We start from the raw sequence: 27,078 nt of genomic DNA on the forward strand, positions 1-27,078 counted from the left end.
CAGTAGGCACCTCAAAGTCCATTGTACTAAAACCAGATGGATCCATTCCATTTCTAAAGCTACTGTACAATCAGCAAGCCCTAACAGAAACCAGGATTTATCAGCGTGAGTATTTTTTTCTCAAAGCCTTTCGGCTCCGGTCAGCACTTCGCTTCATCTTCATCATCTTGGCTGACAGGAGTGAGATCAGCTTTCAGCAGGCAGTGGTTTGTGTGCTCTGAGATGCTCTGGTCAGATTCATACCGGGCTGTTGTTGTCTTACTGTATCTCCTCTGTTCGCTTAGATAAGTCTGTCATTTTCGTCAGACCTCTACTATCTGCTGCGGTGTTTTGATTTCTCTCTGTGAGCTCTGCTAGTCAGCCCTCAGGGTGCAGAGGCCTGCTGCTCTTTCTATTTTAGCAGGTTTTTAGTTGCATTCACTTGCCGCTCTAAGTCCACGTCAGTGCTTTAATTTGAGTGCTAAGAAAGAGAAGAACAGACCAGAGAACGGTCAGTCTAGACCCCACACCTCTGGATCTGAGCACCAACAGTACCACTGTTAGAGAGGATCATACCAGGACTGCAACTAATGAGCATTTTCTCAATTAATAAATTAAACATTTTGAGAAGAATTTTGTTTGCTCAAACTCTCAGACAGCATGTTTGACATCATGTAGGACGAAGAAAAATGCCTCAAATCCTCACAGAAGCTGAAAAAAGCAAAAATTTGATCAGATATTAAGAAGTTTTTTTGCAGATTGACTAAATAACTAATTGTTTCAGCTCTGGCTCAGACTGTAGCAGCTTGTTATGCAGCACACAAACATCTCCTAAAGCAGCTGTGTGCTAGTTGCTGGATCTGGCACGTCTGGCACTTAATAATGAAAGTCTGCTCACAGCCACTCGACAGTCCAACCGTAACTGAGGCACCTTTTTTGCATGCTTCACTTGCTGAGTCACAGCTTTGTTGTCTGCTCGGCCGAGCTGTTTACCTAAATAAACGTAATGAAAATGGCTGATGAGGATCCGTGTCCACAAGCGCAGACACAACAAAGTTAGCCAGTCAGTCGTCAGTCAGCACTCGGCTCGATGAGACTTAAACAAAAGCACACTGCATGCAGCATTTTTACGGCTCTGTTTTCGTTTTGCTTGATCCTCTGCAACCTCTGATGGAAACCAAACACGCCACATGTTCCGAATGCCTCGTCAGTGATTCAGCAGCCCGAAAAAAGGAGGAGAGGGCGGACGTGTCGCATGTGTGAAAGCATCTTCCAGTGATGCTTTGAATACTTACACTGCTGTGTCATTTCAGTAATTAGAGAACACGTATTCCAACTGACTACCATAATGCTAGTCCAAAAATACATGCACACTCTCATAGATGAGAGGTACCAGCATGCAAATGTAGAGACATAAATACATGACCACACATACGTACGCACACACACGGCCACATTTACAGTTGGGTTTATTTTAGGGTTATTTCACGTTCCTGTAAAAGCTGGTTGTTCGGTGACTGTGTGGAAGCTGCAGGATGCTTGAAGTGAACCGATTTGTAATAAGCATTGTCTTATATTCTCGCTGTTGCATACCTGGCCAGTCGCTCTGACGTCAATATCAAATTGTTGCATTTGAAAAATGCTAAAAAAAATAATCAGATGCAGATGTCCCAACTATTTTTGACATCAGACAGGCGTGTGGGGAAGGAGGTTTAAGATGCTGTTCAACAATCTGACAAGATCTAATGATGAAGTTCCATGTGTTTGTTTCTACGCTTTGGTCCATAGAAAGATACCTCGACATATTCTGGTCAGATTGCCATGAAATGTGGATGTTTATGGTTCCTGGAGGATGATTCCTAATCACCCTGGCATCTTTTATGCTGTTGTTATTTAAATAGTCCTCTTCAAATCAGTACACTGTTAAAGAAAGCATCTGAAAACTCACTTGTTTTCTTTGGCTTTTCCTTGAGTTTCTAACTTTATATTTTGTGGTTTAGGCTTTATACCCTTGTTTTTGTGTTATATTATCTTCTCTGCTTGTCCAGCTCTTTTTTTTTTCCCCCGCCTGTTAAACTCTTTGTAAATTCTGTTTTGAAAAATGGTATGTTAAGTTTGCCCGCTTTCATAAAACGCCAGCATCACTTTACAAATGACCCTCAAAAGACAGCTTGGTCCATCATAACAACCTTTTCATGAAATTGGTGATCATATTCATGGCACCCATACAGCAGGATGAGCCGCTCCAGCTCAACGTTCCCCTTTTTAAATGAAAGAAACAGCATGAAGCGCACTGAGCCCATTCATGGTCCTCAGAGGAGTAATTTGTTAGTGTTGCATGTAAGATATGACATAATCTAATAGGCACATTGCTGTTAAATGTTCTGACCACACTCATGGTTCCAAGAGGGATAAATCCTTTTGTGTGTAATGACCCCACTGCGTTTCATCTAACCACTGGCAAAGCTCTAAGAACAGCAAAATTAGCAGCATGTTATTCTTTCCATCATGTGCTGTTGGGGGATGTTAAGAACTCTGCAGCATCTAAGAGCTGCAATAAGCACTTTTATCATTTTTCTTCTTATTGATTTACCTTCTTCTTCAGTTCTTGTTCAGTTGGGCCCACTGCCTTGCTGGTGCTGACCCTTAAGTTTTGTTTGTTCAGGGAAGCTTTGCTGAGTGTGCACGCTCTTTTCCAGCAGTCCAACACTGAGACGCACTGTGACCTGCAGAGCTACTGGAGCAGGAGCTGTTTACATACCTCATTCAAATGTACCTTAACAGGAGCTTTTCCCTGGAGAGGGGAACGTCACAAACTCCCCTTGCACTCCCCCCCCCCATCCTCTGACTTTTCATCCAAGCTGGCAGCGGGATTGAAACTAGTGTTACTGGTTTCTCCCTGAGGGGTATTAAGGGGGACATGGGTCATAAGCGTCAGTCGTCATTGGCCCCTGGGGGCACATAGACGTTACCAACTGACAACCAACAAGTAGCCAGGTGTTTTCATAGAGGGGATTCAGGTTTTTAGTGCTGTGAAAGAATTGCTTGGAGTTTTTGGTTTTACACCATGGAGTGTATGCACCAGAGCCATGCTTTACTCGTTCGTCAGAAGGTATCGTGAAAATGCCCCCAAGAGAGGCGGTGAGTCCTCGGATTGCTCCTGTGTAGCTGCTCAACGACAACACAGAGATGCCAACTGTGCTATTGTTGCTGTGTGCATTTTCTGAGAGGTCTTATTCACGTAAAGGTTCAAAATAGTCAACAATGTCAACGCAATGCCTCTTTCTCTGTAACTTCCCTCCTCTATGTCTCCCCCTGCAGGAGGAGTACAGGGCCGAGGGCATCACGTGGCACAACATCGAGTACATCGACAATAGCGGCTGCATCAATCTCATCAGCAAGAAACCCACAGCGCTGTTCCACCTGCTGGACGAGGAGTGCAAGTACGCCACCTGCTGAAATACACAGTTAGCCAGAAAGCCTGGTTTTTTGTACGTCCAGTTAGTCTGGTTAGGTTTTTAGGGTAAATGTTGCCACACCATCCACTTTTTCCCTTTTTCCAACAGTTAACTGCGAAGTCTGGGATGGACGATATGTTGATATGGTGGCATGCTGTTAAGTTCTGGGATGGGTAAACCCACATACAGACAATTTGGCTACTTTGTCGGCACCTGATTGTTACTGATTGCATTTTTGCCTGGTGTTGCAGGAAGAAGAAACCCTGAGAACTCTGAGAATATATCAGATTATTGGTGGTTGTTTGAGCCACAATAGGTGCCAGTCTGGTTCATTGGAAATCTTGGCGAATGGCTGGTTTCCATGACATTTACTGTGGATATTCATGCTTTGAGACAATGAGCCCCAATGATTTTATTGTTTCTCTAACCCAAACAACAACCCTGTCCTTTGATGGACAATTTTGGCAAGACGTACCCAAAATAAACAGGCCTGAGAGCGCACAACCAGTCTTGTCTAATCAGATCATCATATCTAAACCGGTAACACCAAACATGAGGAAAGGGAATTTCATTGGAAAAGATCTGTGCTCCTTAAATCAATCTTATTATTGATGGTTGTGTGGCACCAGTGGGAGTATTGTTTGTGTGGTGTCTTTGAGGTTAATGAAGAAGAACATAAAACACATTCCTGTGCACCTGTGTACAGTTCAAGCATGTTTTTAATGCTTTGGGCGTTTCTCTCTGTGTCTCCAGTGCCTCGGTTGACTTATTTACCTTGTCAGAATGTTGTTGAAAGCAATAGATATTTCATTGTATCGTGCTTTGTTGAAATGACCTTTTGACCACCCTGCTCAAGCCCACCTTTCACACAACAAGCAGAGACAAAGTGTTCCCCGTGCAGGCTTTTTGCTCATTAGCTTGATTGATACCAACACTGGGACGTTTACCAGGGTTTAACTAAAGCATAAAGACGTGCTTATACCTCCGCCAGCATCTCTGGATCACGTTTTGAAATTTTCTCTGCCTTCTCTGTTGTGAAACAACTCTCCACATGCAGGTCAGCAGCCTGCCGCTGCATCATTCTCCGCCATAAATCAAATCCAGCTCTCTCCCGCCCCCCCCCCTTCGCATAAAAACACATCAGGCGGCACACACACAGCCGTATTTATCTTTGGTAGCTGTCATCTTGCTTGCCACTTAGTGTAGCTGGTTCATCTGGATCTAATAACCCCTGGAATGGACCAAGTGGTGTGTATATGTTTGTATGTGTGTATATGTAAATATATCAACATATATACTGTATATATATATATATAAGTGTGTATGTGAAAAAGGGAGAGCCACTTTTGGAGAATTAGGGTCAAAGGGGGATCTCTAAAGAAAAAATGAGGCGGGACAGGGTCTCTCCTGGGGTTTATGCTGCCACAGGAAGGGGCTTCATGCTAAATGATTACACAGAAAGAAAGATGCTTAGAGATCCCATCATTCACAGTTAGTGGAGCTCGCGGGGCTTCGGGGCCTCTGGAGAAGTGGATTAGGTTACTGCAGGATAAGGGGCGAGCGTGGGGGATCATTTCTACAGTAACAGCATCGAGCTTTAAGACCCCCGCCGATACACTTCAACCAGTTCAGTGAGGAGAGGGCCCCCCCCCCCCCGGGCCTGGACGATGGCCTTATCTGGCCCATGCATTTGAAACACAAAGAAATCGAGGGAAGAGATGATATTAAACATCCCCTGTAGGTGTGTTGATCCAGCCACCTGAGGTCGGTGGTAAATGGGTCAGATGTCCATGAAGAAAAGGCACAGCAACGAAGAATGTGGACGTTATGGTGCTTTAGCTTTGGTTACATTTGAGTTTGAGTTTTAATTCCTGAGTGGTAGAAATAAGAGAAGTAATCATTAGATGGAATAGTTGGTTGTGTGTGGTTGTATTTACTGCATCCAAATAGATTAAATGGCACAAATGGCTGTTCTTTTGTACCAAAAGAGAGTTTCCCCAAAGACAAATCATTTCTGTTAGTGTTTCCCCTTTGGTTCATAAAGTTAGAGATTTTTTTTTTATTGAAAGTGTCCCCGTGATTTGTGTTTTGAACCTGTGCCTGATCAAATCTGTTTCCTCCAGTTTCCCCCAGGCTTCCAATCAGACCTTGCTGGACAAGTTCAAGCGTCAGCATGAGGGAAACAGCTACATCGAGTTCCCTGCTGTCATGGAGCCCGCCTTCATCATCAGACACTACGCCGGTAAAGTCAAGTACGGAGTCAAGGTGAGCTGCGTGCTGTGGTGTCTCAGTATATGTGCATGTATCAAGTGTGTTAGCATGTCTGCACATGAGTAATAAAGTGGTTAGTTTGTGTGGAGCGTTTACTTTTTCAATCCAGTGGTTTGACACATGAGGATAAAGCTATTAAATCCAAATAACCAAACCAAAGCACCCAGAAATGTGAGTCTTAGTTACAACATTATGATTCAAGATTAAAGGAAAAGAAAGTATCTGCAGCCAGCAGTCACTTCAGCTTAGCAACGTAGCAACACAACATGGAGAAGAGGCAAACCACCATCTGGGTTTCTGCTCATTTAGGAGTGTTTTCATGTGTTCTTATATAGTTTGAACACTACAGACGTCATGCGTAGAGAGCTGCAGGGGTGACATACCTGGACAAATGAATACAAGAGGATTTTTCCTGTAGATTTTGGATTATTGCGGAGCGCCACTTCTATGATTCTTGAAGTGTAAATGCAGTCGTTAGTATCAAACTGAGATTGGAAAATACTATGAGTTCATAAATCTACAAGTTGGAAAGTTTGACTTAGAGTAGAATAGTTTGCACGCACGGAAGTTTAAGTACAATTAGAGGCTGTAAAGGTGGACTGACAATTAAATTTTTTTAAGACATGTATGTAAAAACTCCAAAATTCAAGAGTTTACTGACATAATTTATGTGGTAGAACAAAATGTTTGTGTTATTAACAGACCTTATTTCAGGCATCTACCCAAAAACCCATTGACTTTGAGGCAAAGACTTTTCCAGGTTATAGGACAGATTCCTGCAGCACTTTAAAGACTAAAGATTTTTGTCACTCGTTTGGGGCTTTGACAGTCGACTGGACTCTTGATGCCCAAAATGAATCCACTGCTGATTTGATTTGTCTGTTTCTTAGTGTTTCTTCACAAGCAGCTCCTCAGTAACCTCGTACTTTGAGTTTCAAACCTGCCGTGTGGGTGTTTTACTCCAGATGTGACACATGTCGGTGTGTCAGAGAAGTTTAAGGACTAAATCACACGTTTTAATTGTCTAAAAATCTAATTAACAGAGGTGAAGCTGCTTTGTCTTGTAAATCAGGATTGAATCTGGATGGAAAGCCTGAGCTAAATCCCTAAAATGTCAATGTAAACAGAACTCACTTCACTTAAATCTTCATGAAACTCTTGCAAATCTGCAGCAGACCTACTTGTTGTTCCGTCGACCTATTTTTTTTTCCAGCTAAATCAAATTCTCTGTTCGCTTCCCAGCTGCGCTTTGATAAGAAGCACATGTGCTGGAACGGGCCGAGCGTATTGTTGTTTGACGGTATAATATAAATCTATAACAGTTGGTTATCGTGGCTGTGGAGAGGTATCCCATATCTGCTGACAGCCAAGGAGCTGTTTGGTGTGAGTTGTGTAGCGAGAGCCACGGTCGTGAAATGTGTCTGACGTTGGCTCGGTGGTGAACACACAGCTGACTCGTATCATATGGAGGGAGAATATGGGGAAGGGTTTATAGTTCATGGCTCTGTTATCACAGCTCAGCTCCAGGCCAAATACTCATATACAGACAGACGAGGCAGAAGCAGAGATGGTGGTTAACTGCTCCTCATATTGAATGTAAAGAAGTGAAAAAGTGTGCGGAAAATGTTATTTAAATTTTGTATAACATGTATAAGTATGAATCTGGAGCCAGCAGCCGATTAGCTTAGCATAGCATAAAGCCTGGAAATCAGATGATATCTTATTTGTTTAAAGGTCCCATATTATGCAAAATGCACTTTTTTAATGTCTTTTCAACACAAATATTCATCCTCAGTGTCAAACTGTGGGGTAGGACTCCTTCTCCTGCTCCATCTTTCAGTAAATGTTTCTGAAAACACAAAGTTTCGATTTAGATCGCCAAAGGGGGAATGCAGGCCGAACGTCTCTGTTCACTGAAAATCCGCCTTGTTGTTTTTTTTCCTCAGTAACAGCAGCTCCCATGACATGAAGGTGTGACGCAGAAGATTGTTTCTGTTCTTCTTAAATGGAGTCTCTATCAGACAAATTAAACATTAGACCATGTAAACGTGTTCTAGTAGGACGTCCAAACACAGATATGAACTCTAAGATGAGAAGAATATGGGACCTTTAATCGGACAGATAGTCCCTGTAAAAACCACATTATGTAATTTTTACATTTCAGTTTTTCTGCAGATTAAACAGAGAAGATATAACATTAGCACGTGTGTCTTTCCTTCATTCAGGACTTCAGGGAGAAGAACACTGACCACATGCGTCCCGACATCGTGGCCTTGCTCAAGAGCAGCAAGAACGCCTTCATCTGCAGCCTGATGGGAATCGACCCCGTGGCGACCTTCCGCTGGGCCGTGCTGCGAGCCTACTTCAGAGCCCTGGTGGCTTTCCGGGAGGCCGGCCGCAGACACACCCACAAAAAATCTGGTGAGGAAAAGCTTAGACGTCCAGTGAAATAACAAACAGCTTAAAGAGTGAAGGCGAATTCTCATTCAGCTTCTCAGGCTCATTTAGCAACAGCTGATGTCATGAACCCCTGCACCAATCAGGATTTAGGATTAGAATCCTACTGCATCCACACTGTCCAGATGAAGCAGATTATCTTCTTATTATCTTCTAATAAATGAAGCATAAAATGTTTCTGTTTTCTTCTTTTTAATGACAGTTGCCTGTTACATTCATATTTTACATTACAGAGAATATATTTCATGGTCCTGGTGAGCTTTAAAGCAACACAAATCAAGAAAAATACAGTTTTTCCCGCCACTAAACACCAAACTAACCTTCTGTAGAGTCCAGCATGAGGTGACATCACTTCCAGAGTCAGATTTGTTTTATTACATTTTGTGCATCATTAGCCTATGAAATGATAAATGAACGTGCTTAAGGAATTATTATTGGTCCTTCCTCAATTCCATTAAGGCATCGATGATATCAAATGTGAGGATTTGATTATTTTCTCTTCTTTATATCATTTTAGCTGTAATATCTTTGGGTTTGGGGCCAAACAAAACAAGCAATTTTAAGGATGTGCAACAGACTAAACACTCAGTTGTGGTTTGTTCTGTAGTTTGGGATGAAAAAATGCATTAGTATTACTAATTACACTATGTTACAGGGTAAAAGCTCCTGCATTTTATTAGAAATTGGAACAACTCTGAATTAGATTGTTTTTTAGCTCTCAAGGCTGCAGCGAGCAACAATAATTGTTTTCTCCACATAATGTTTTTTGGATGACAGCTGAGGCTAATATTCTAATAGATGATCTGAACTTCATCCCTCGACACTCACAAACACACACATATGTGCTGAACACTAATTCGTTACTGCAAAGAAAGATCTTCTCCCGCTGCTTTGTCCAAACTCCTGTTTTAACTGGGCCAAGAAGAGCAGGGTGTGTTTTTAACTTGGAGTTCTGCTGCTGGTGATGAAGGAGGAGGAGGAGGAGGAGGAAGAGAGGTTTTGATCTTCTTCTGCCCTGTTTTTTTGTTTAGTTTCACGAACTGGGAGGAATGTTGCAGTGCAGAGCGTTTGAAAATGTCACCACTGTCTTATCTCGGAGGGGATTGTGCCTTTGTTCTTTTCACTTGGAGAATTCCCTCTTTAATTCTTATCGTCCTCGTCCTCCTTTTGTTTTCTTTCTGCTTTTCTTCTCCTGTTGGTTAATGCACCTTCTCACCCGACTCCCCCTTTCATCTCCTCTCTCCTCCCGTCTTTCCTCTTTGTTTAACATATAAACACACTTCTAAAATGGAGATGCTTTATTGCGTTGCTCATTTGCTCTTCCTGTCGCTCTCTCGCCTCTCTGCTGCAGGTAACGATGCAGCAGTTCCCTGCACTGTTGTCAAAACTGTCGACAGCTTCAGTTTCCTTCACCACCCGGTTCACCAGAGGAGCCTCGAGATCCTTCAAAGATGCAAAGATGAGAAATACAGTGAGCAATCCAAATATCTGAAGACTCTCCGCCATATTGTAAAGACAGAAAAGTTGATGTTTTTTAATCTATTTTCCAGAAAAATAAATATAGTCGTTAGGGTTAAATGGGTTTAAGCTGATTTTCATAAGTATTTTTATCTTTGTTGCTCTCAGCTAACAGTATACAGCGTCCACTTCAGGTGATTGTACCTCAGAATCTGTCTCTGCTAGTAGAAAGGGAAAGAAAATAACTAAAAGTTCACTGTTGCCATTCAAAGTAACTAAAAAAACAAATTCACCAAATTTTTTGCCTTTTTTTTAAACCAAAAACTGAGAAATTCCTTCAGAAAATGATAATGAGCACATCTGCACACACATGAAACAGACATGAAGGGGATGAAATATTAAAGTAACAACTGCACGACTTTATGTTTTATTCAGAATCCTTCAGTCAGTCTGTTGAGCTGTTTTCAGGGGGAAGAAGACTGAAGAGACTGAGTTACTGAAAAATAATTACTTTAACAAAACTAGATGCTCACAAGTTGTTCGTGCGTGTGTGTAATTCAGCTCATTTTGAAACAAAGAATGTGAAGTTTCATGGCTGTTGGTCAACACATCAGCTAAACTTAGAGTGGCAGCAGAAGTGATAAAGTCTATTATAACAGTCCTGAGCCTCCTTAAGAGCTTTTCTTAGACAGCGGCTCCTTCTCATTAAGATTAACTTTTCTATGTTGGACTTAGAAATATCATTAATGTAAGTTAAAAAATGTAATTCATGAGTGAAACTCAACCCCTCGACTCATTTAATCAGTATTGAAAGGCGCTCCCTGCTAATGGGGTTCATAATGGCACGGGGTCCTGTCGATAACGGTCTGTTAAACTGAGGTGAGCTGAAATGAGAAATGCTCCAATTTTCCATTTTTTAAAGCAGCTCAATCAAAGCAGTCAATTCCAGGTTGTATTGAAAAAGCCTTCGGTGGTCAAGTTGAGAATAAATGAATCTCTGATGATTTTCAGCCTCAGTGAGGTTTTATTACGGCTGTTAATGACAAATTGGAAATCAGACGTTCGTGCGCTCCAGTGATCAGACTGATGAATCAGTCCCGTGTGGACCGGCAGGCTTTAAAGCCGCCCTCGGATTTTTCTGGTCCCCTTCTATCAAACATTTGGCCGCTGATGCGTGTACACATGTTTGTTTGTGTGTGTGTGCTCCGTCATGTACATAACTCCGGTGGGATCTAACAGTTCCCAGCAATGAAACTGATTTCCAAGGACATTTTGGAGGAAATTCCCCAAAGATTTTCCCTTCCTAAAGGGAAAGTCCGCTGATTTTACACATCAGTGTACTAGTCAGTATTAGCACTACTCAGCCTGTGAAAACAATTGTGTGATGTCTTCTGTTAATCAGTGTCATCGGGGGTTATCTCGCCTTGGGTTTGGACGGAAATCCTTTGTTAGAAGCTGGTGATTCGGTTATGAGCTTTTTCCAGGCTTGTGGGTTTTTTAATGAAAAGACTCTATTGAGTTGCATTATGGGAAAAGGAGGATGCAGAACATTGTGTTTGACCCCAAAAAAATGGGGATATATCAACATCTGTCACGTCAATTTCTACCATTTTATATAATCGGTGTACTGTGTATGTGGAAAGTAACTAAGTACATTTACTCCAGTACTATACGGAAGGCCAGTTTTAGGTACTTGAGTAAAAACAGTGAGTTTAAACTTTTACAAGAGAAAACCACAAATGTAAACTGGAAACACTCGGCTCATTAGCTGCTTGTTTTCTTATATAATGTCTCCATAGGCGTCAATGCTCCTCTGCCAAAACACACAAACACACACACACAAACATGTACACATTCACACACCGAGCTTTTGGGGCCGACCGACCGGGGAAAAGTAATCTCAGCTCAAGACAGGAGCACGATGAGGCTTTAGAGGTGGATGAAAGTAGAGAAAGAGCCAGATAAGAGCGATAAATAAGGGGTGTTGTACTTGGTAAGGTGGAGTAGTGGGGGAGTTAGATCTTCATGCTGTGGTCAGAGATAAGGAGTGCTAATAAATCCAGTAAGCTTTGAACCTCATATAACTCTCCCCCTCTCCTCCTTCCTCTCCTCCTTCCTCTCCTCCTGCCATCCAGGTATCACTAGGAAGAATCCCCGGACGCCTCTGTCAGACCTTCAAGGCACCAACGCCCTGAATGAGAAGGCCAGCTGGTGAGGACGACACAACCCAACTTTTCTTTCTCAATCCGTCTGGTGAGAAACTCTGAGCCCACTGAAAATCCCTCTCATCTCTTTCTCTCTCTCTCCCTCCCTCCATCCCTTCGTCTCCGTAGGGATGGCTACGGTGTTGGCTGTAACGGTCGCAGCTCCAGGTCCGGCCGTCTGTCCTCGACAGGAAGTCCCGCCCTGGAAGAAGACGGGATCTTCCTTAACTCGACCAGCAGCAAGCTCCTGGAGAGAGCTCAGGGCATCCTACTGTGAGTGAGACACGCATGTATTAGTGTCGTGATTTAATTAATATGAGCCAGGAATTAATGTTTTTTCTCTTTTTAAAGCATTTTCCCCAAAGTAAATATACTAGAAGTGGGAATGAGCATGTGCATAATTAATTAAGGGGGGGCTAAAAGAGAAAAATTACATCCATTTGCATTGTGGGTAGTGTAGTCACCTGGGTATTCAGAGCAAAAAACATGTGTCTCTTGTTCTACTGCATCAGTGTTTTAAAACGATCAGGAAGATGTCATCCTCTGAATACTTATTTTGATATCACGTTAGTAAAATAATATTTCTTACTTTCCCAGTGCAGCTCAAACACTTTAAGAACTGCACACATGTTGAATAAAGGCTGCTTCACTCTTCCTGCACATGTTATGTTGACTGTCGTGATGGCCACAGGTGTGTCGTACAATGGCCAGTGTGCAAATTCTTGCTTAGCAGCAGTCTGTGCATGTCCTGTCCTGTATAACTGCATCATGCTCTTTCTTAACAGTAGACACTGTGTGTGTCCACGACAAATTTTATTCGGGATAAAAAGAAAGTCTATGTTCTCTTTTCTCACCTGTAGGAGAAACAAAAACTGCAAAAGCAAGCTGGCCCTTCCTAAGGTAAGACACCATCAACAGGTCTACAGCAGGTATCAGCGCAGGTGTATATACGCAGGTGTGTGTATTCACGTCTGGTTTTGTGTGTGTAGCACTTGTTGGACGTGAAGTCTCTGCGCTACCTGAGCAGCGTGACGCTCCACGACCGCATCACCAAGTCTCTGCTTCACCTGCACAAGAAGAAGAAACCGCCCAGCATCAGCGCTCAGTTCCAGGTGAGTGCAGCCGTCGCCCTCTGCTGGAGAGTGTGCGAACGACAACAACATTAGTGACTCAGCAGCAGCAGCAGAGGACATCCTGAGCTAAACATGCAGATTTAATTATTACAAACACATTATGTATACATATAACACACAGTTTGGCCATAATAGACATTAAATCAGCACATTATTCTATATAAATTCTCATTAATTAATATTAAATACTGAAATGGAAAAAGAATGTTGAATCTTAAATACAATCACCTTTTTTTTTAGCAGTATTATGTGGTAATAAAAAGTCACTGGTGTGTGTCTGTGTGTGCAGGCGTCCCTCACCAAGCTGATGGAGACTCTTGATCAATCAGAGCCGTACTTTGTCAAGTGCATTCGCTCCAACGCCGAGAAGGTAATTTCTGCTGCAGGAGGACTCGTCGCCTAAACACAGCTTCTCTGTGTGATTAAACTCCTGCTGATCCCTGTCTCGTTTTATTTACCCTTTTCTCTGTCTCGGTCTCTCTTGGTGCGTCTCTTCAGCTGCCGCTGCGTTTCAGCGACAGCCTGGTGCTCCGACAGCTCAGATACACGGGCATGCTGGAAACCGTCCGCATCCGACAATCAGGATACAGCATCAAGTACACCTTCCAGGTAATCCGCTCCTCCTGCCGTCGAACAGCAGACGCTATGTCGGTGCTACAGTGATGTTTTATTTGCAGCACGGGACACTTAGTTCATGGTGCAGTGATAAATGTGCTAAAATATAACTTTGGCTGATGAATTTAATATGGTAGTTTGCCCAAAAATACTGCTGTTGTCATTTTCTTGTTGCTTTTTATGTTTTCTCACGTCATGCAACATGTTTTTAATTGCAAATTGCCATAGATTTCTCTGTTATTACACACAATCTGTTTTGTGTTATGTTTTTAATGTAACATACTGGGCCAGTAGCCTCCAGTATTCAGAGATTCAGACTTACTTTACCATCATTTTCTGATTTTAAAATTGAAGAGCAGACTCATAATTTATTAAGATGTTTGTTAATATTCTATTTTTGGGGGCAAACGTGGATTTAACGATAATAACCAAACTACCATGAAGCCTCACTGTATCTTAACCTGCTTAATGACCACACATACACCATGTTGCAGGACTTTGTGCGTCACTTTCACGTGCTGCTGCCCAGAGGAACGAGTCCAACCAAGTCAGGCATCAGGGAGTTTTTCAGGCGGATCCACCTGCCACCTGCTGGGTATCAAGTGGGCAACACGATGGTACGAACACCACTTCAGGTTTTCTTTGGTGCACCATCTTATAGCGTCTGTTGTGCTCCAGTGCTAAGGTATTCAGTGTTCCTGTACGATGTAGGTGTTCCTGCGGGAGGTGGAGCGCCAGCGTCTTCAGACCCTCCTCCACCAGGAGGTCCTGCGGCGAATCGTCACACTGCAGCGCCGCTTCAGGGCCGTTCTGGAGAGGAAGCATTTTGTCGACATGAGGCGAGCTTCCTGTCTCATCCAGGTGAGATGTCGCGCTGGGAAGAAACAAGTTTTGTCCTGCCAAGTGGTCACTTTCATCAATTCTGCATCCCTGTTGTCTCCATCATGTAGTTTAAACAACATGTCATATTCTAATGAGCAATAAAACAACAACAACAATTTAAGAGGAGTTTCCGTTTCCTGCAGCGATGGTGGCGACACTGCCTCCTCAGACAGTCCAGCGCTGACTCGGCTGAAGAGGAGGATGCAGCGGTGTGTCTGCAGGCGGCCTGGAGGAGCTACAGGGAGCGCAGGAGGTTCCTGCAGTGGAGGGACTCTGCCATCTGCATACAGAGGAGCTGGAGGCGTTACTGTCATCGCAGAGCTCTGGCAGCCCTAAAGGTTCAAACAGCCTGGAGAGGATTCAGGGAGAGGAAACGCTACTGTCAGACATACGTGTCCGTGATGCAGCTCCAGGCGATGGGCAGGGGATACCTGGCCCGACTCAGGTGATTCAATCTAAAATAATTTACCTGTAGCATCTTTTTCAAGTTATCTTAAAGACACAACATTTCAGTGATGGATTTTCATTTGGCATGAAAAATATATGAAAAACAGTCAGTTTGAACCCAAAATATGTAAAAAAATCTGAGTTATCCTTCGATTTAAAACCATGCTAATGTGTAATATTCTGTTTTCTACCTGCCTCGTATGAGAGTTGTTAATGATACTGTAACATTATTTCTGATAATGTCTTTAGGTTCAGTGAGGTGAAGGAGCAGCATGAAAGACAGCAGCTCAGTAGACAACAGAGTCCACCTGCAGAGATGGATGCAGGAACCATGGAAGACGTCACCTCATCGGGACAGGACGAGGACGTTAATGTCCAGGATGTCTGTGGAGAACTGTCTGAGGACACTAAGCCTGTCCCGCTGGATGTGGGAGAGGCGGAAAAAGAGGAGGACTCGGAGCGGAGTAGGAGCATCGATGAGACGAGCCACAAGAGCCGCTCAAAACGAGAGAGCAGACGGATGAGAGAGCTGGAGCAGGCTCAGTTCAGCTTAGAGCTTCTCAAGGTCCGATCCACCACCGCGGTGGGTCCTCGGCAAGAAGACTCTGCCGCAGACGGCAGCGTCTGTCAGCTGGAAGACCATCACAGACATTCCCCCCGGGGATCTCCAGCGAGTCATGGAAGCTTTGAACTGCTCAGTGTGGAGGACATGGAGACCGAAGGCTCTGGAGGTTTTGGGTCCCAGTCGACCGCACCTCAAGATCATCCCCAAGCGCTGGATATCCAACTGCACGAGGGGCTGAGAGACTCAAATTCTAATAAAAATCCTGTGATGCAGCCAACAAATGAGACGGAGGGTCCAAGAGCAACATTTTATATCGCCTCTGACCAAAGCCCAGTTCATGAGCCAAAATTCGAGAGCCCCAGCAAATCTTGCAGAGAGAGAAAGGAGTCCACATCACGAAGGCCTGTAGTGGTGCTGATCAGTATGCAGAAGGAGAGCCCTGTGGAGGAGGGGGAGCTGCTGGCAGCCCAGACCCTAGAAAGAGCTTCTGAAACAGGAGCAGCATCATCTAGTTCCCAAATTACCCCCATCGCAGGCTTGGAGGAAGTATCAGAGATGGAGCATCCTCAAGAGATGGCTACCAAGATGAAGGGGGATGTATTTGGAGCGGTCCCGTCTTCGACAAGTCCAGAAGGGATTTGCTCATCAGAGGTGGACATCCAGATCGTCCTGGAGCCAAAGGACGGTGTTCCTGCTGTTCCCCCCACTCAGCCGGAGAGGAAGGCGATCCGGCCTGCTCAGGAGGCACCCAGCCCGGTCCTGGACACCAAACCTCCTAAAGCTCAGAAGAAGAGCTCGGCCCAGACTGTGATCGTTAACATGGTGGAGAAACCCTCCAACAGTGTGTTCTCCCCTCCCAGACGCAAGCTGCCCTTCTCCAAGTAAGTGAGCCCAAATGTGCTTTTATAGCACAGAGCTCAGTGTAGATGTTTAGTTAAGTCACTTCTATGTGTCGGTAAAACATAGTTATGACAAAGGACTTTTGTGAATGTGATGTATTGTGAGGATGAATTGCACTTATTTTAATTATGGCAGCATGCTTTAAGATATTTTAGGAGTTCTGCACAAACCTTTCCTCCTACAAATGACCATGTAAGTGTAAAAGTACATCTGCGCCTTTTGTAAAACCTTTAATGTCTGTTTTTTGTTTTGCAGGTCGGATAAGGATCTGGTGAACCAGGAACGATCTCTGGCCATGTACAGAGACGACTCTAAATCTGCCGGATCCAGAAGCAGAGAGGTAGGACCCACATGCTCTAATATATACTGTGATGTGATGTAACTGGAGCCACTGAAGACTTCCACTTTACTGTCTGTGCAAAACCTCAGCATCAAATTCACTTTAATTGACCACATGTGTTCAGGATTTTCACTCATTGTGCTTTCAAATATTCAGAAAATGACTTTATAATAGTCAAATGATTTAATTTAGTCAAATGAAAAAAGATTTATGAAGGACAAAGCTGTGTTCTGCAGCTGATTGACATAAAACTAAACCTGAAGAAAGGAATTTAGTCACTAAATCACCTTTTTGTGCAGATTTAGATGAAAATAGAGTTTTATGAAACACATTATAAGAAGTTGATATAAGTTCACACATTTCTACACAGATTTATTTGCTGGTGTTGGTTAGTTGAGTGTCTGTAGCTACTTTTTGTCATTGCTGCTCAGAATTCATCTCATAAAAGATCTATCAGGCGTCAGCTGAGGTTTGTAACCTTTACTCTTCACTAAATTAACCGAGTTTTGCACACAAAGTCAAATTCAAGATGCCGTCCATGTGCACACACACACACACACACACACACACACACACACACACACACATACACACAGTGGCTGACCTGATGTTCCTCGGTTGCCCTGAAGCAGGTGGGCCGCCCCGGTCCTAAAAAGAAAGCACGAATGTCCCGGACGCGCTCCGACTTCCTCACCCGCTGTAACTCTGAAGGGGCGACCCAGTCGGACGACGATGACGAGTACTACACCCCCGCCCACTCCCACACGCTGCCCCCCTCCCTGTCTCCCCCACACGCCCTCCCTGAGGCTGACTGCCACAGTGACTCCGAGATGGTAAAACACCGGATCTCCGGGGGTCCCATGACCTCCAAGCGATCGATCGTTTCCTGTCCACTCAGCTCCCCCACCCCTCCACCCCACCTTCCTCTCAGGTGGACCTGGCCCAGCGGGCGGGGAGGAGCCTTTTAACACTGCTAACCCCACTTCCGTCGCACTCCACACTCCTGTGGGGCAGTTTGACCTCTGAGCTGCAGTCTGACCCAACACACTGATGTGACTCCGCGTCGCCGTGGCCGCTCGGCGGTGAAGGGCTTTGCACGTCGCTCTGATGGCTGTTTGTTTAAAAATGAGCCCAAGCTGAGTCGTCTGAGCTGTCACCTCTAGGCTTCACTGCCCTCTTCATCTCACAAGAGTTTGTCAAGCGATACTTCAGCATTTTGGAGTTTAATCTTATATTTTTCCCTCAGTAAACACACACAACAGTTATTCTCATTATGTATTCATTTTATGGCATTTTCTCCATTGCTTAGAATAATATGTTTTGTCCAACCAGCAGCCCTGGTAAGCTAAATATTTTCAATTTATAATGATAAAAAACTGAAATAAAAGCAGCAAGACTTTGTTTTTGAGAAGCTGGAACCAGAAAATACCTCAAATATCTGTTGGATAAATAATGTAAAGTGATTGATTGGCTGTCAGAACTGTTGGTGATTCATATTTAGTGGATTAAGTAATTAAGTGAATGAGAAATGGCTTCAGCTCTACTTCTGAAGGAGAGCGTATTGGTTAAGTGCAGCTGATTTAAATAAAACATCACTGAAAGCAAAGGCCACAGCCTCAGATTGTTATCTTATCAAATTAAAAGGGGAATGTCTTCAGTCACTTGGAGACAGATGGAGAGGAAAACTTCTCAGTGTTGGCTTGAAGTAAAAGATAAAAGGTTGAAACTCCAAATGCCAGATTATTAAGGGATCTCTGCATCTCCTCCTTCTTTGACAACAGCAAACTGAGATCTTCACAGTCAGGACTGACTCAAGATCTCGTCCACTCTGGCCTGTCACACACAGCATCACGCACTCGTGTCGCACTGCTGCTGCTCCTGCATGCTGGGAAAACCTTCAAACAGAGCGCCTTCTCACTAACAACGTCATTTTCTAACAGGATCCTACGAGCATGACCTCTGTTTCTCTCCTAGTATCTCAGTATCAGCGTCACTCTCTCTGTGATATTGCTTGTTTCACTCTAGTAGCATCGCTAGAACGTATAGAAGTCATTTATTTCAGTTATTATTCAGTCTGTACTCTATGTTGTATGATATTTCTGCCCATAAGTCTCCAACACCAACCTGTCTAACAGCAAACTGAGCACCTGGAGACAAAAACCTGCAGCATCCAGGACGAGTTTTAAACCTGCCAGAAGCTGGTCAGCCTGTTGAAGTAAATGTTAATCTATGTTTTTGTCGTTCTCTGCTCGTCAGCCATCTCACAAAGACCAGAAGAAGATCCATAAGACCATGTCTTCAGGGGACCTGGGCAAGGTGGAGGTCCTCAGGAAAACCTCCAGCCAGGATGGAAGGTAGACCGTCTGCTCCTTAGTACTAAGAAAGCTGACACAAAAAGAGTGTCTTTGTCTGTTTATTGGAGAAAAATCTGAAAATTATTGTGTTTTTACTGACATAAGTAGGTTATACAACTGTTTAAGACTTCAATCCATTTATAAAAACACTAACTGACCTTGTTTTCTACCTTTTGATGGATGGAGCACATGATACGCTTCAACTGCCATTAACCAGAGTTCTTTCTTAAGTTGATTGATCTTAAATTAATCAACCGTGTTTCTGATTCAGCAGGATGAGAGGAAAAATTAGATTCTGGAGTAAGACGAAGCACGGCGAGAAAAAACTGCCAAGAGAGAAGCAGGCGAGCAGGAGCGAAGCCGGAGAGACGCATGGTAAAATAAAAAACCTAACCGAGATGTGCTCTCATGAGGCTTTGAGTGTATATTTACTCCACAGCTGTGCAGAGAAGCACAGCGGGCTATACCATACAATATTATTTAGTAAAACAAGATTTTATGGAGACTTAAGTATCTCAACTCTTGGATTAACGCAAATCATTTTAATAATCCACCGTCCCTCCTCCCAGAAGGCCCGTCACCTCCTCGCAGTCCCGATTTGGAGGCCGCTGCTCCGCAGGGGGTCCGGGACAGTAAGGAGAACAAGGAGCCGTCTCCTAAGATGAGGAGGCGTCGCAGCGTGAAGATCAGCAGCATCGCTCTGGAGCCTGCCCAGTGGCAGAACGACTCGCTGCACATCCTCACCTCAGCCCACGACTACCGCAGCATGAACGACTTCCTCATGAAGAAGGTGAGCGGGGGGCACACACACACACTCTGCACACACACACCTGACCCACTGTCTTTGTGTCCTTATCAGTATATCATGTATGTGTCTGCAGGTCCTGAAACTCAAGGCCCAAAACAGTCTTGAATTAAAGGTTTAAAGGTTCAGAAATCTTAAAGGGCCAGTTCCCCCAAATTGAATGCACATAATTGTGGTTTAATCCCTCCAGGTTTTTGTTCACCCCAAACACAATTGAGGTTAACAGCATTTTATTTGTGGAGCTCACAGCATTGACGGTTCAATTTTTAAAGATTAAACATCAGCATCTGTCCCAGTTAGTGTGATTCACCTACAAACCTCTCTGTCCACCGTCACCTGATAAACTGAAGGCTTAGCTGTTCCTTCATGGTTTGAGAAAACTCCCCTCTTCTTAAGATAAATAAACTATTCAAAACCTTCTTGGTTTAGCTGGAAAATGCAGCATCACAAAGCTGAAAACAGGCTGTTTGTCTGAGCTCTTTTTAGAGATTCGTACATTTCAAACGTATGATGATCTTATAGATCATGATGCATTTCTGCAGAATAAAATACCCAACAGGATTAAAAGTAGTTAAAGTTGGCACAACCATAAACATCTACAGCAGTAAAATGCCACATACACATTAATGCATCATCATACTGTATATAGCAGTAAAACACTGATCACAAGGGATTATTTTTCTTTTACTTTTGAGGCTTTTTGGCCTTTTTCAGCTGTTTTTCTTTACGTTTCCTCCTCTGTTGACTGGAGCTGTTTACTTGAAGAGCATTTGTCCCACCAGATCGCCGACCTGGAGTCTGAGGACGGTAAGAAGGACACCATGGTGGATGTCGTCTTCAAGAAAGCGCTGAAGGAGTTCAGGATCAACATCTTCAACTCGTACTCCACCGCCCTGGCAGTGAGTCCTCGCTGCACCGTTTGTTCTCAGCACAGGATCTGTGGTTAGCTCTGCATCAGGCAGGATGAAACAAGGAAGTTGTCAATCACATGAAAGTCACTCAAGACACTTTCCTGTGATTGTCTAATCAATCTGACGTGTACTCTTCTAGCAAGCAAGGCATCCATGTTGCATCTAAGTGGACTCAAATTGCAAATATTCTAAATATAAATAGAAACGCTCTGAGTAGTACATTTATTTATTGATTTTTGCCCCCACCACCAGATGGATGATGGGAAAAGTATACGGTATAAGGATCTCTACGCCCTGTTCGAGCACATCCTGGAGAAGTCGATGCGTCTGCAGCAGAGGGACTGGAACGAATCGCCGGTGAAGGTGTGGGTCAACACCTTCAAGGTCTTCCTCGACGAGTTTATGACGGAGTATAAGCCCATGGAGGGAACTATCGGCAGGGTAAGGACGTTACAGCCTGGATGGATGAATGCAAAGATAACAGAAGTATTGTTCCTCTGCAGAGCTCACACATACTACAGAGAGAACAGAGATTGAAAACTCCTCTAATATGCTCATCAATACAAGTACAGCACTCATGAGAAACACACACACGACATTTGTCTCTTTACAGGCTCCAAAACGAGAACGCAAGAAGTCGAGGAAGAAGGAAACGGACATTGTGAGTTGTAAATTCAGTGTCACTTTCTCAAACACGGTCTTTTGAATAAAAGCAGCGACTGAGCTGAGCTGACTGCTGCCTCCTGCAGGTGGAAGAGCACAACGGCCACATCTTCAAGTCCACGCAGTACAGCATCCCCACTTACTGCGAGTACTGCTCCTCCCTCATCTGGATGATGGACCGAGCCTGCGTCTGCAAGCGTGAGGACTGGACACGAAAACACACACACACACACACACACACTTAGAGCCTCCATATTCTGCTTCTCTATCCGGAGTTTACACAATTTAATATGAAGAAAAACGCATTATAATTATTTTCATCATAAGCCAAATCTAAAGGGAGCATTTTCACACATGTTTACTGACGGATGGAGCAGCAGGAAAATTGAGAGGTTCTTTTCTCATAGGTTGGTGATCTGTAGGCACACCAGAGCGACATATTCATGTTGAAAAGATATTAAAAAGTGCATTTTGCATAATATGGGACCTTTTAAATGAGATGCTTTCACATTACTCTGTCAGTACAATTGTCCAACACCAAAGAAAAAGAAAAAACATGAAAACAAGAGAAATAACCAGATAGATGATGAATATAAGTGGAAAAAAGACAAGCAAGGTATGAATTTCTAATAAAAGCAGTAAAAACGGGTAAAAAGTCAGAAATCAGGAAAAGTATTTGTTAAAGAGATTTTCGCTTTGACCTCAGGCCACATTCAGGTTTCACCAAAGAAGAATCAAAATTAAATCCTTTTCACTTTCTGATTGATCGGGGACATTTTACTGACAGTGAAAGTCAAAGTTGAATTATTCAATGAGAAAGTCATGAAATGTCTCAGAATATTTGATTTACTTTAATAAATCAAAGTGCAGGAGTTATAAATTAGTAAATAGTGACCTTTACCTTGGTCGACTCTTTGTATTTGTCTTAATTTTACTCGTATTTGCCATAAAAGCAAACTGTAAATGTCTGCAAGTCTGGTCCATCTGACACACACACACACACACACACACACACACACACACACACTGATATACACACCACCTGCACTTCCTAATGTTCTCCTAACTCACTTACCCGCAGGCGCTCAAGTGTGTAGTTCTTATTTCCACCCACGGAGCACATTACACACACCCCTATTCTTTTTCTTTCCGCACACACACACACATGCACACAGCAAGTTCATACACTCACCACACTCACACACTTGCCCTGCCTCCCTGAGTGTCAGAAAAATTCGATTAAACTTCCAGCTTTTCTCATAAATCCGTTTTCTATCTAGTTACCGGCTCCATCCGCGCTCCCGGTGAGCAGCAGGCCCCTCCCCTCGGCCGCCGCCTCGCCATTTGCCTCCTCCGCTGAGGTCGTGGCTGCGTGCAGCTGTTTGTTGTTGCAGATGTGCGGCGGTTGAAGAAATGCCGTCAGTCTGATTGTGTTGTTCTGTTGTCCGCAGTGTGTCGCTACGCCTGCCACAGGAAGTGCTGCTCCAAGATGACCACCAAGTGCAGTAAGAAGGTAGGAGGAGAGTTTGTTGTTTCAGGCTGCTGTAATATCAAAGTGCACAAAGGCAACAATGAATATGGACATAATAGCACATCAGTCTACATTTCTGCAGACTTGATTCTCTTTGTGGCTTTATGTTATTGTGCCTGCCTGCAGAGCGCTTCTGCTTTTGAGATATTCTCTGTCAGGTGTAAACAATAGAAACTAACAAAACCTCAACAACCTTTGTGAAAAACAACCATCAGTGCTGCTTTTAGCAAAGGTTTTGTCGACTAATAACAAAAGAATCAGACACTTTCTTCTCTTTCCTGCTGTGATATTCATCCTTTAGGGCTTCTAGAAAAAGTCATTAATTTGCATCTATAATCAGTTACAGCTGCAAACTTTGCTTTTTTAAAGTGCGTCTCTGCCTTTGGAAAGAAATAAAACAAACTTATGAGAAAGAGAGTTGAGTTCATGACTAGTAAAGCTCACTCCTGCTCCACTCTTTACACTCACACTCACTCCAATGTGACGTGTTTGTGTGTGTGTTCGTGTTTTCCAGTACGACCCGGAGCTGTCGTCCCGGCAGTTTGGCGTGGAGCTGTCCCGCCTGACCAGCGAGGAGCGAACGGTGCCCCAGCTGGTGGAGAAGCTCATCAACTACATTGAGATGCACGGCCTCTACACGGAGGGCATCTACAGGAAGTCGGGCTCCACCAATAAGATCAAAGAACTCCGGCAGGGGCTGGACACAGGTGAGGCTGACGTCTGACGTCTGACGTCTGATGTCTGATGTCTGACGTCTGATGTCTGATGTCAGCTCTGGCCTCTGGCCTCTGTTCTGAGAGCGACATTAGCTAACGTGAAGGTCTATTTGAAGGCTTCATGTAATTAAAGTCATTTCATGCTCAATAAATCATTATGTTCATAATTTATTTAAATGAGAGGCTTTTGTTAACTTCTTCTGCAAACTCATTCAGACTGCTGAAATAAGAAAATACTACTTTTACTTCTACTATTACTACTATTACTACTACTATTACTACTATTACTATTACTACTACTACTGCTACTATTACTACTTCTACTACTACTACTATTACTACTACTATTACTACTTCTATTACTACTACTATTACTATTACTACTATTACTATTACTTATTACTATTACTACTACTATTACTACTATTACTACTACTACTACTACTGCTACTACTACTGCTACTAGTACTGCTACTACTTCTACTAATACTACTACCACTACTACTGGCACTATTTCTACTACTACTTCTTCTACTACTTCTACTGGTACTACAGAAAGTTCTACCTCTTCTTTTTCCTCTACTACTACCACTAACTACTACTACTGCTACTACTTCTTCTACTTCATCCTACTATACTACCACTACTACTACTTACATACTATTAATACTGCGACTGCTTCTTTATCATCATCTCCTGTTACTCGTACTGTCTGTTACTGATACTTCCCCTACTATTTCTGCTGCTACCACTACTTGTGAGTACACAGTACGCAGTAACACACAGCGAAGGATGAAGTTCATTGACCTGAGCGTATCTCTCTGTTCCAGATGTGAGCAGTGTGAACCTGGACGACTACAACATCCACGTCATTGCCAGCGTTCTCAAACAGTGGCTCCGCGACCTGCCCAGCCCTCTGATGACCTTTGAACTGTACGAGGAGTTCCTCAGGGCCATGGGTGAGCGTCATAACTAACCCCTTCACTGACTCCGCTGTGCCGCTTGTCCTCCAGCTGGGAGTCTGAAGGTGAAATGGTCTGATGGTGTGCGTTTGTTTTCCTTTTCAGGTCAGCCAGACAAGCGGGAGGTGATCCGAGGGGTGTATTCGGTGATCGACCAGCTCAGCAGGACACACCTCAGCACGTTGGAGCGCCTCATCTTCCATCTGGTCAGGTGAGTGAAGAGATAATAGTCAACATCAGCTCTGCAGCCTCAGGCAAGACGGCCCACGTCTGAAAACTGGGTTTTGAAATAAGATCGGGAATAATATTTTCAATAGAGTGTCTGTGCAGTCAGTTTTTATTTTCTCCTTTGTTGTTCCTCCCTGGATGAGCTGTGTCAGTCCCATGGCATCCCGTCTGCTGTGTTTGGAGGGCAGCGGGTGTCATACGCTGTGAGGATCAACATTAACAGGATTATATCGTGGTGCGTTTCAGGATCGCACTGCAGGAGGAGACTAACAGGATGTCAGCCAACGCCCTCGCCATCGTGTTCGCTCCCTGCATCCTTCGCTGCCCCGACACCATCGACCCGCTGCAGAGCGTCCAGGACATCAGCAAGACCACAGCGTACGTCCACTGTCCTTAAAACATTTACATAACATAAGATAGAATAGAAATGTCTCACTTTACTGTTTTTATTCCTTTTCCTGCTTTTGTTTTGAGCAGCAGTGTTTCTTAGCTAACCGTCCAGGCAGTGAAACAAATGTTTTGACGTTTCACTAAGTATGTATGGAGGCCTGCAGGGACAAAGTTTGAGAACAGGCAAAGAATTGAGACCCCTTATTAGTGTGGATATCTCACTGCAACATGTACCATGATTTCATTACAACACAAGTGGAGATTAACACATTAATGAATTAAAACAGGTTGCACCACACAAACTCATTCTTTCCAACAGATTAGTCATTACTGATTATTTATATCTAATGTGAATAATCAGCCAAATGAACCAACCAATAAAGCTTAGACCAGCTTTCTAATATACAACATGTTTAGTTGGTTGACACATGTGATCTGCTCATTAATGAAGATTTTTTATGAATTTAACTACTTTTCACAAAAGTAACACAACTTAATGAAGTGGTAAAATGTTAATGCCACTAACATTACACTAAGAGACCACTTCCCACTCACTCACTGATACTAATGCTAAAAACATTAGTATCAGTATTATATTTTCTCCATTTATGCCTGCAAATGTAAAATAAAGGCACATATTTACAAAGTAGTTCAGTTTAATATGTTATTTGTTGCCCTGAAACTGCCGGACGCATTTTCAGGTTGTCTCAGGAACAGACGGGGAGACTGTGACCATATTTCACCTTTGGTCAGTTATGACATTAATTTTTAGACAGACATGGATGTAAACTGCAACTTGACTGCTTGGCAGAGACATAAAACCACGAGGCAGTAATTCTAGTTGGTAGTTATGTTTACGTGGCTTTTGATTGGACAGATGATGCTATCCACCTAGCAGCCATTTTATATGCTATTAAGAAATCTCTTATGTAGTACTTAAAAGTAGTAATGGATATCTGAACCGCTGCTGCGAACAGATCCTCCATTCTGACTCTGCTGCGGTCTAAATGGATCTCTTCTCCGTAGGTGTGTGGAGCTGATCATCAACGAGCAGATGAGCAAGTACAAAGCTCGTCTCAAGGACATCAGCAGTCTGGAGTTTGCAGAAAGCAAAGCCAAGAGCCGACTGACGCACATCAGGAAATCCATGGTAAGATCAGACTGCTGTCAATCATCCCGCCACAGCCCTCGAGGCCGAGTTACGGACCAGTATGAGTAATCCACGCTGCCCGGCACTGACGTGGATGTTTTTCTGCTTGTTCCTCTCACTCACTCATTTAAATGGCGACACAGCAGTTCTCAGCTCTAAGAGCAGCTGGCATGGCTCCACACGGCCATGGCAGGAGTTCATCCCTCTGTGTTTCCTCACATCTTCATCAACAGACTTCGCTGTGTTTTTGTAACACAGGCAAAAAAAAAACTGACCAAAAAAAACAGCTTTATTTATTTAAATAGATGTGAATTTTTAGGTTTTTTAACTTATCTCATCAAGGCAACACGTGCAGCAGTCCTCCCTTGACTAACACCGCTCCGTTATTAATGCATGAACCCACTTTTATCCCACTTCATAGTCACAGATGTTAAAAAGGTGCTTCCAAACTGATTTTTCTTTTGCTCAGAGAAAAATAACATAATATATCTATATACAAAACAAAAAGGGCAGTACGAGCGGTAGTGTTGCTCATATAGGTCATTTAAATGACTACAAAAAGGGAACTTTGGACAAATACATCTCCCGACAACTGAACTTTTAATAAAAACTGGGGGAAACTGAACACGGTTATTGTTCTGCTTTAGTTTTTTCATAAC

At 43.4% G+C, this 27,078-nt stretch overlaps 1 protein-coding gene across 1 annotated transcript in view; it reads left to right on the forward strand.

The window, feature by feature from the left end:
- Nucleotides 1-27,078, forward strand: part of LOC139201893 (unconventional myosin-IXAb-like) — a 129,946-nt gene that overhangs the window by 98,357 nt on the left and 4,511 nt on the right. Inside the window, exons 12-40 of the mRNA XM_070831330.1 lie at nt 3,301-3,422; nt 5,561-5,702; nt 7,934-8,129; nt 9,517-9,636; nt 11,759-11,834; nt 11,957-12,100; nt 12,688-12,727; nt 12,817-12,939; nt 13,250-13,330; nt 13,459-13,569; nt 14,070-14,192; nt 14,287-14,436; nt 14,601-14,902; nt 15,154-16,350; nt 16,625-16,709; nt 17,342-17,542; nt 18,966-19,063; nt 19,335-19,438; nt 19,633-19,853; nt 20,651-20,767; nt 21,032-21,220; nt 21,393-21,440; nt 21,529-21,640; nt 22,894-22,955; nt 23,488-23,680; nt 24,520-24,648; nt 24,757-24,862; nt 25,126-25,257; nt 26,296-26,419. Of these exons, the coding sequence (XP_070687431.1) occupies nt 3,301-3,422; nt 5,561-5,702; nt 7,934-8,129; nt 9,517-9,636; nt 11,759-11,834; nt 11,957-12,100; nt 12,688-12,727; nt 12,817-12,939; nt 13,250-13,330; nt 13,459-13,569; nt 14,070-14,192; nt 14,287-14,436; nt 14,601-14,902; nt 15,154-16,350; nt 16,625-16,709; nt 17,342-17,542; nt 18,966-19,063; nt 19,335-19,438; nt 19,633-19,853; nt 20,651-20,767; nt 21,032-21,220; nt 21,393-21,440; nt 21,529-21,640; nt 22,894-22,955; nt 23,488-23,680; nt 24,520-24,648; nt 24,757-24,862; nt 25,126-25,257; nt 26,296-26,419 (4,848 nt within the window). The remainder of the gene's footprint in view (nt 1-3,300; nt 3,423-5,560; nt 5,703-7,933; nt 8,130-9,516; nt 9,637-11,758; nt 11,835-11,956; nt 12,101-12,687; nt 12,728-12,816; nt 12,940-13,249; nt 13,331-13,458; nt 13,570-14,069; nt 14,193-14,286; nt 14,437-14,600; nt 14,903-15,153; nt 16,351-16,624; nt 16,710-17,341; nt 17,543-18,965; nt 19,064-19,334; nt 19,439-19,632; nt 19,854-20,650; nt 20,768-21,031; nt 21,221-21,392; nt 21,441-21,528; nt 21,641-22,893; nt 22,956-23,487; nt 23,681-24,519; nt 24,649-24,756; nt 24,863-25,125; nt 25,258-26,295; nt 26,420-27,078) is intronic.

The sequence above is a fragment of the Pempheris klunzingeri genome, chromosome 5 (assembly GCF_042242105.1).
Source record: "Pempheris klunzingeri isolate RE-2024b chromosome 5, fPemKlu1.hap1, whole genome shotgun sequence".
Taxonomy (NCBI): domain Eukaryota; kingdom Metazoa; phylum Chordata; class Actinopteri; order Acropomatiformes; family Pempheridae; genus Pempheris; species Pempheris klunzingeri.